The 8,820-nt window shown below is 53.7% G+C and overlaps 1 protein-coding gene across 1 annotated transcript in view; it reads right to left on the reverse strand.

Annotated features, from left to right (window-relative positions):
• JARID2 (jumonji and AT-rich interaction domain containing 2) overlaps positions 1-8,820 on the reverse strand; it is a 239,547-nt gene that overhangs the window by 5,211 nt on the left and 225,516 nt on the right. The window contains 5 exon segments of the mRNA XM_039857822.1: positions 1,830-2,013; positions 3,089-3,219; positions 3,949-4,131; positions 5,146-5,251; positions 8,242-8,356. Coding sequence (XP_039713756.1) covers positions 1,830-2,013; positions 3,089-3,219; positions 3,949-4,131; positions 5,146-5,251; positions 8,242-8,356 — 719 coding nt within the window.

Genomic DNA, 8,820 nt, shown 5'->3' on the forward strand with positions numbered 1-8,820 from the left:
AAAAAAGAGGAATGGACACAGAACTACGTGACCTTTATGAATGATGTTTACAAAAGTAAGATCTGGAGAAATGCTTATAACTTTTTTCTTTTAAAAGATAGCATGGTTCTCTATTTTATCTTTTTAAAAATCCCTAGGAAAAGAAAAACTAGATAGGAGAAAATACGTAAAATGAGACCTGTGGTTGTTACGGACTAAATTATACCTACCCCACTTGCCAATTAATAGGTTGAAGTTGTGACCTCGGTACTTTAGAATGTGACTTTATATAGAGATGGGCCTTTAAAGAGGAGATTAAGGTAAAATGAGGTCATAAGGGTGGCATGTGATCCAATATGATTTGGTCCTCATAAGAAGAAGGAATTAATACACATACACACACACACACACACACACACAGGGCAGACCACATGAGGACACAGGGAGAAGACGGCATCTACAAGCTGAGAAGAGGCCTCAGAGGAACCACGCCTGCTAGCACCTTGATCTTGAACTTCTAGCCTCTAGAATTATGGGGAAGTAAAGGTCTGTTGTTTAAGCCACCCAGCCTGTGGGGCTTGTTGCGGCAGCCCGAGCAAAGTAATGCAGTAGTTTCTCCTGTTCTTTCAGTTCTAGTTCTCTGACCTCTCAGAGATTACAGAGAGCATCTAGCTCAACCGGGAGTGGCTGCCTGGTCCCTCTTGTCTGCAGGGCAGCTGGGCAGGTGCTAGGCACACAGGTGCGGCAGTGTCAGTCACGCAGAGCATGACTAGAAGCTGAGAAGTGAGAGACCTGGACACACTCGCTGCTCCATACCTTGGTGGCTGTGTGTGCCTCATGCTGAGTCACGTGTGGGACACCGGTGCCATGCTGATCTGGGGTGGGCGCTTACTATCTAAGCTTCTCCTTCTGGAGGAAGAATCCACATGGGAGGGGAGAGGACACCAGCACTGGAGGCCCCGAGTGCCAGGCTGAGGCGTGTGGTGGTGGGGAGCGCCCTGGGTGGGAGCAGTGTCAGGGCAGCTGCCCAGTGAGAGACGAGCTGAGGAGCAGAGGCGAGGGCTACACCAGCCCAGTGTCCACAGCTCTCCACTCAACCAAGGTTCTTCCGAGCCCTCTGGCCTGGGACGGGGCGGGGGTAGTGCAATGTGTACATAATTGCACGCAAGGCGGAAGCAGCGGGCGGCCCCGGGCCTTTTGAGACCTCGTGATAAGCCCCTCAGGGCGCTGTGGGAGCAAACCTGAAAGAAGGGAAGCCGGACTGGACTGCGCCGGCAGACAGAGGAGCAGGGGGCAGAACTGGCTCAGACAGGAGAGACGCCAGAGCCCTCGACAGGCTGCCCTGGACACCTGGGAGGTGACTCTGATCAGAGACAAGGAGGGTGGAAACAGAAGGGCGTTGCTGGGGAGAAGCAGTTTTAACCAAAGACAGACTTCACAGTTCTCCAGGACAACGATATGACTAGAAACTGGGAAAGAGCCAAGGCTAGATGCGGGGCCCCATGTCTCTTCAGGGGCAGTAGAGGAGGGGCAGCTGAGCCCCTCAGCCGGGGAGTGCCTGGGGATCGGGGTGACAGGGCAGCAGAAGGGAGGGAGGCCCACTTTCCTGCAGACATGTAGCTGCAAGTGAGAAGAGAGACCCTGTGGGAGCGGGTAGGCAGAGCAGAGCCCACCCCGCACTTGGTCTCTGTGACCCCGGCACTGCAAACAAGCCGCCTGACCGCTGCAGGTCAGGAACCTGGCTAAGGTCCGCAGCGGGTCCAAGGGTGGGCCTCCCTGCCGGGCGGCTGCAGGCTACGTGCACGCACAAGGCGGGATCCACGAGGGCAGTGGGGTCCTGGCAGGCTCACCATGGACAGGTAGCACAGGTGCTGGCAGATCTGACACCTCCTCTCTGACGTCTCCAACTGCAGCCACTTTCGAGGCTTTTTCTTCCCATCCGCCACAGTGCTGTTGCCGTCGTGGCTGCCGTAGCGGGCAGAGGAGTGGAGGCCGGCCTCGAACAGCTGCCTCCGCTGCCGCAGCTCTGTATCCCTGTCCAGACACAACAGAAGAGCCAGGCCATTAGGAGGCTGAGCGCAGTGGCCTGGCCGGGTCCTCACCATCAGAGGGAACATGCTGCGCCCCAGCCAACTGCCCCCCAATCCGGGTGTTCCCTCCTGTTGGGAGGGCTGGTGAGACGTACACGCTCACCTTCCCAAGGCCCCCAACTGGGGACTCACGTTCTTTAGTCAAAAGGTCAGACAATTCCCCCGGCTTCCGAGGCTACTCTGATGACTGGGCTCTGCCTACAGTTAGCACGAGCGCAACAAACACACCAGGGCACACGGCAAACCCCCTCAGAGCTACGTGGGGTGCCCTGTCCCTTCATTCCAAGCCAAGAACGGATGTAACAAACTATTTGCCGGTATCGTCATCAAAGGTTCGACCAACACGAGTCGAAATCCATGTGCTGTCCTTCAGCACTACCGAGTCTCTCCCCTGGAAGGGAGAGATCACGAAGCTACATGGTGCGAAAAGAGAAGAGGGTTACACAGGAAGCCAAGCAAACAGTCACACTTCTCTTCAATCTCTGCCCTGAGGAGAGCTCCTTAGGTCGCTGCGGGATGAAAGCTGGGCGAGGGCTTCAGATTCGGGGGGCCAGCTGGCCACACGCAGGCCCCAAGGGGTGCTGTGATCACAGAGCTGCCCAGCGGCAGCTCTCACACATACATCCATGACGGGTTGGCAAAAAAAAAAAAAGGGGTGGCTCGTGGGCCTCTCCACTTCGCTTTAACCTCTAGAAATGAGGCCTCGGCCACCACTTCCTCCCGGGCACCGTGCTGCTTGGACAAGAGGTTCCAAGGGCCGGAGCCCGCCCCCCAGTCAGCCCCACGTCACCTTCTGCACATCAACACACCAGGAAATCCTGACTCCAAACATCGAGCACTCGGAAGAGGAAATTTAAATAGGAAAATAAAATAAACCACACCCCAAAAGTCTTCACCCATCTGGCCAGGCACCAGGTGGTCCCTGCCATTCTGAGCGAACAGCCATGCCCACCCTGCCGAGGCCTGGAAGGGGCCAGTGCTTCAGCGCTGGCATTTCCAGAACCCAAGGTCTGTGTTACCTGAGCTCATCCAGAAGGGCCGAGATGGTACTGAGAGTGGGGCCGTTCTCCTTTTTTGCTTCCGCTTGTGCAATCTGGTAGAGTAACTTCTCCATGGAAAATGGCTTAGCTATATGGCGACGCTTCATTTCCTGAAAGAGGCAGTCACATCCCTTTAGGGTAGATTTCCATTACTAGGCAGCTGTCAAGGTTTTTCTTTATTGGGCAGGGGACGCTATTTGAATTTTCAAATTTTGAGTTCCACGTGGTTTCAAAAGCAACTGAAAATCATACAAGGATCTTGTTTGCCTATGAGAAAGGCACCAGACACCAGGAGCCACTCCTGTGAGTCGTCAGCCACAAGACAGGTGCCACGCACGACTCAAAAATGGGCAAAGACTTTCTACTCATTTTAAGTGTTCACCCTTAAGCACCTTCAGTACAGTCCTCAGTGTTACTGTGGGCCAACAAGGGGACTCAAATCTTTCTTGATACCAGCAAACTACCAACAGCTCTCCTTTCCGAGTACACCTCTCAGCTGCCTCTTAGAGGTTTCAAAGGCATTTTCTGAAGTTAAACATATCTTAAAAAAAGCTCACACAGAGACATGTGCATGATGCACGTGCATCCACACAGTGGGCCAGCGGTTCCCAACCTTTTTGGCACCAGGTTCTCCTATGAGAATCCAATGCCTGGTGATCTGAGGTGGAGCTGAGGCGGTGATGCTAGTGCTGGGGAGCGGCTGCAAATACAGAGGAAGCTTCACTCACTCGCCTCCTGTTGTGTGGCCTGGTTTCTAACCAGCCACATACCAGAACTGGTCTCTGGCCCGGGGGTTGGAGACCCCTGCAGTGGGTGGTGTCAAGGGCTCGTATGCCTACCTTGGCCGTCTCAAAGCCCATACTTGTCCACTGGGTGGTGGCAAAGTGCACGGTCTCAGAGACGCTGTAGCCGCAGCACACTTTGGACACAAAGGATCCTGGGAAGCAGACGACGAACTGGCCGCTCTGCTGCACGGTCCTGTGCACCTTGATCCCCTCTTTGCACAGCACCTCTGGGGAGATCTGAGGAGACAGGCCGGGGCTGATATGCACTCTCTCCGCCACTCTCTCGACCAGTGTCCGGCCCCCACCACCCACCACTGCCCCTGGGACCCCTTCTGTGAAAGCCTTGAGAACCAGCGTCCCACACACCCAGGCATGTTAACATGTACACCTGTCCTCCAGGTGGGGCATGAGGACTCAAGGGGCCACGAGGAGACAAATTAGGTTTGGCATTGAAGATATTTTGTTTCTCCTTTAGAAAATAAAGATATCTAATTTTCTAAAACAACGAGGAATATCTAAATGGACAGTGGCCGAAGACTGACAACAGAGTCACCCAGGTGCGTGGCCACTGTGAGGATAGAGCCCTTCCTACCACACTGGAGCCTTCCCTGTCCCTGGCCAGCACTGCTGGGGCTGGAAATAGGATAAGCTCCCACCACTAGGAGGGCAGCTGAGCTAGCGGTCTCGAGTCAGGTGGAGCCATAGGGGTACAGGCTGGGGGCTTTCAGACCTGCACCCCCAGAGGAGCTGCTGCTCAGCTTCCCTGAGCCAGACCAGGAGGCCCAACAGAGACAGGAGACCCAGGCAGGGGTGAGCAGTGGCCAGAGAGGCCCTGAGCTCAGGCGTCAGCACACAGCTCAAGGCTAACAAGACTCCCGGAACTCAAAAGCCCCATGAACTTCTACAAATGGGCCTGTGTGTTCATCCTAGTAAGGTCAAGAATTCCTGACCTATGGCCCAGGCATCCAGGGGCCCAGCAAGTGGACACAGCAGCACCACCACAACCCCGCCCAGTCCCCACGCATGAAACAAAGACGCTCCGAAACAGATTCAAAGGCCACATGTGCAGGAACCCGATGTCCTGTGCAATCTGAGGACGACATTTGTTTAGTAGTTCAGTTTCCAGGATTTATTTTCTGTTGTCCTCTTTGCCTCTGAAAGGCAGGCCACCAAGAGGGCGCCTTGGTAAAACGGCTGTGACCCTCCCCCATGCCCGTGTTTCTGGGTCTCGGCGCCAGGCGGGAGCTGTACCATGACGTTGCTTTCCAGCATCTGCAGCCCTGGGGTCCCGTTGGCTTGCAGCAGGGTGTGGACCACATCCTCGAGCTTGTTCTCCTCCTCAGCAGGAATGCAATACCTGGGTTGTTAGGAAATAAGGCAGGAGCGGAGGCTTGACAAGGGAGCGCGTGCTGGGCCTCACCTGCATCCTCCCTTGGTGAAATGAGCTAACAAGGCATGGAAAGTTGTCTCAGGTGCAGGAGAGGAGCGAATGAAATGTGTTCCTGGGATCGCTGGGTGACAGTGACTAGTGACTGGAGCCGTGGTTCCCAGGCCAGCGCCCACCCCACTTCCCAAGGCAACACTGCCGCTATCACCCAGCACAGCCAAACCGCATGCTCATCTTTTATGCAGATCTGACCTATACGTGAGCCAAAAAGGCTTCAAACCAAAAACAGATGTTTCAACTCCCCTATAAATCAGATCCAGACACATCTGCAGGCTCAATTAGCCTTTTGTGAATGCTCTAAAAGCTGTGTCTTATCACTGGGTTGGCATTTGACACTCTTCTATAATAAGAGGCACTACAGAACTAGGATTCAGTGCTAGAATATGGGGTTCCCTCGGCCCTCCAGCCCAGGCCACCTCGTGAGACCCTGGCACGGTTCTGCCTCCCTTGTCCCACAGAGCTGAGGGCTGAGGTGACCAGGAAAGCTAAAAGAACCCCTCAGTACTCCAAATACAAAGTTGAGAAAGGAGTCTAGCCGATACACACTGCCTTGCAGTGAGTGCTCAGGCTGACGTTGTAGCTGCCGTGAAGTGGCGGAGGGTGCGCCCAGGAGGCCCAGGCCCCGTCTGCTGAGGCAGCTGCTTGTGCCAGAACCCCGCCAGGCCAATATCAGCTGGCAACACACACAGGACAATCAAACCCACACATGGCTATGTCCGGCAAACTGAGTGACCAAGGGGAGCCGGGCAGAGGAGGTAGCTGTGGAGTGAGGCTCGGGACAACACAGATCACTCTGGCTAGAGCTAAGGAGCCAACAAGAAAGATGGAAAGGAGAAAAGGCTGAAGATGTAGACAGACCATAACCAAAAGAACCTGGAACCTCACTGCAATCATGGGAGTGGGGAATTATCACTGGTGCCTCAAGAAGACACAGTCGTCATCTACAACATGTGAAATCCCGGGACCAGGTGGTCAGCGTGCGTGGGCAGGTATTTGAGGCCTCCTCAAAGGCCCTCCCTTCTGTCTACCCACCCATGGGTGTTAGCAGGCTACTGCGGGACACATACAGAAAATACAAGCAAGATGACCTCAGAGCCGAGCCCGCCCTCTATTCCCGGAGTGTCCTGACAGGACTCCAGGCTGCCACAGCACATGAGGCCATTGACCACCAGGGACAACGAGAGCAGGGACAGTAGCTCCGGTGAGGGTCGCAAGGCTGCACCTCTCTAGTCACGCTCATCAGCTTGTCCCGCCCTCTCGCCCAGTTCCAAACTTGCACCTTCTCATAGGCCCAGCCGAGCTAAGGTGTCTGTGATGAAATCCTCCACTTGGAGGCCAAATCCTGGTTTCAGCGGCTGCACTGAAGTGGTTTCTTTAATGCTAATGTTACTTCAATGCCAACATATTCTGTTACTGATTTGTGATTTAAATCCAGGGTTTCTAACCTAAATCACATGTTTTAAGAAAAACCACAACCATAAAGTTCTCTAATCACATCCCGGCCTCCTCTTTATTCCCCATCAACGAGATGCAGGGATTAGTCTCAGAAAGCCCACAGACTCTCCATTTCCCTACCTCTAACTCAACCATTACTCCACCTCGTCACCCTGCCGGGTGTGGGTCCTATCACACCACTTTCAGATGAAGAAACCAAGACCCTGAGCGGTCTTAAGGTGCCCTGCCTCAGGTCGCAGGCCTGTAAGGCTCCATAAACCCCGGCCCGGCGCTGCCCACAGACATGTCTCCATGGGGACCGGTACGGAGGGCACCGTGACTCCCGGCAGGAGACGACACGCTCTGCCGAAGTCCAAGCAGCCATTCACACTCTGAATGGGAATCGGCCGGCTGTCTTCTCTCAGCTGTGCGGTCCGCACATACTCTGCCCCGAGGCCACTGTCCTTCTCAGTAGCCACTCACAGAAGGTCAACTACAGGAAGCTGAAGACCACCTTCTTCCGCACACAGGCTTGCCATCGGGGGCCCTGCTGCAACATCAGCTACCACAGTCTGTGCTCTGGCCGGAAAGCAGGGGAGTCGTGATGAGACTACTCCAGACACTGGCTCCTTAGATGAGAACGTAGTTCTAATACTTTATTTTAATAAAAGACACCTAATCACTCCATTAGGATGATAAACACCATTTGTGTGGGATGAACGTGATGCTGGTAGACTGTCAGACAACAAGACATCTGATTATTTGCAGCAATTTCCCATCTGCCACCGTAAACAAAGGAACCGAGAGCCAGCCATGGATCAGGACTGGTTAGAGTTGACAGCCAGGCTCACAGACTAACTTGCTTCCCACCAAACAGACAAACTTGTGCACAGGAAAACAACACGGGGATCTGGACACAGCGGAATCTCCATTTCCCAGAAAACCTATTCTCCCCGGATTCGTCAGGGGAGTTGGGAGGTACTGCCATAGGGAGATGCTGGAAATGACCACTCACAGGAGGCCAGAGAGTGAATGGCTTACACAGGGTTAGGAGGAGGCCAATGACATGGCTGCCACTACTGGTCAACTTTCAGTGAAACCCTCACTGTTTCTCATCCCTAATAGGAAACAAACTTTGGAAACCAAGCACACCAAAAAATAATATCCTAGAAGGAAAATCAAATATAAGTTGGCAACTGACAAAAGGAATATAAGTGGCCTATAAACACATGAAAAGATGCTCATCAGAGCAAATTAAAATATTCTCCACCACCTCAAACCCCTCTAGTGGAGGTAAGAAATCCCGGGCTGAGAGGCTATGACAGGGAACAGGGACAAACTCAGAAAAGCTAGCTCTCAAAGGCTGTCGGCCACCTAGCAGAGAGGAGGTGCGGTGCAGGCGCCCTCCCAGCATCTTTGCCCCCAGCCCTGCCCCAAGCCCCCCCGGTGGGGGCTGGCGTACTCACCAAATGCAGTCAGCACCAGTGTGTAAGTAGTCAATGTAGGGAAGGTGGTTTTGGTCTCGAGACCAGCATGAGGTAGAAAAGACCATGCCAATATTTAGCCAGGGAATTGTCACTCCTAAAACACAAAGGGAGAAGACAGTATTCTAAACAATGGCAGTGATGTCTGAGAGCAACGGCCATTAGAAATCGCTTTCTTCTCCCCAAGTAAGAACAGGAAGGAAGAAATGAATTCAAACCCAGACAGACAAAATCCAGTGAGAAGGTACCTGCTCTTTCTTGCTTGCCACACAGAAGCAAAGCCAAAGATGGACACTTATGAACTAGTAAAAGAGCATCTTAATTACTGAGTTGGGCAGCAGGAAGCCCCAAGGAACGGGACCTTGATGACTACTAGCAAGTAACCAGCAGCCATGAGCCTCAAACCTATACTCCTGTGATGCTGGAGGCAGGAAGTACAAAGCTCCTTTGTTTGGAGGCCTTGAGTAATGGCCTCCGCAAAGTGTGGAGGGTCCCAGGCCTTCTCCAGGGGGCCCAGCCTTCAGCAACCACGACCCCAGGATACCTGGCTTTCCCCAAGAT

The sequence above is a fragment of the Pteropus medius genome, unplaced genomic scaffold (genome assembly GCF_902729225.1).
Source record: "Pteropus medius unplaced genomic scaffold, Ma_sr-lr_union100, whole genome shotgun sequence".
NCBI lineage: Eukaryota > Metazoa > Chordata > Mammalia > Chiroptera > Pteropodidae > Pteropus > Pteropus medius.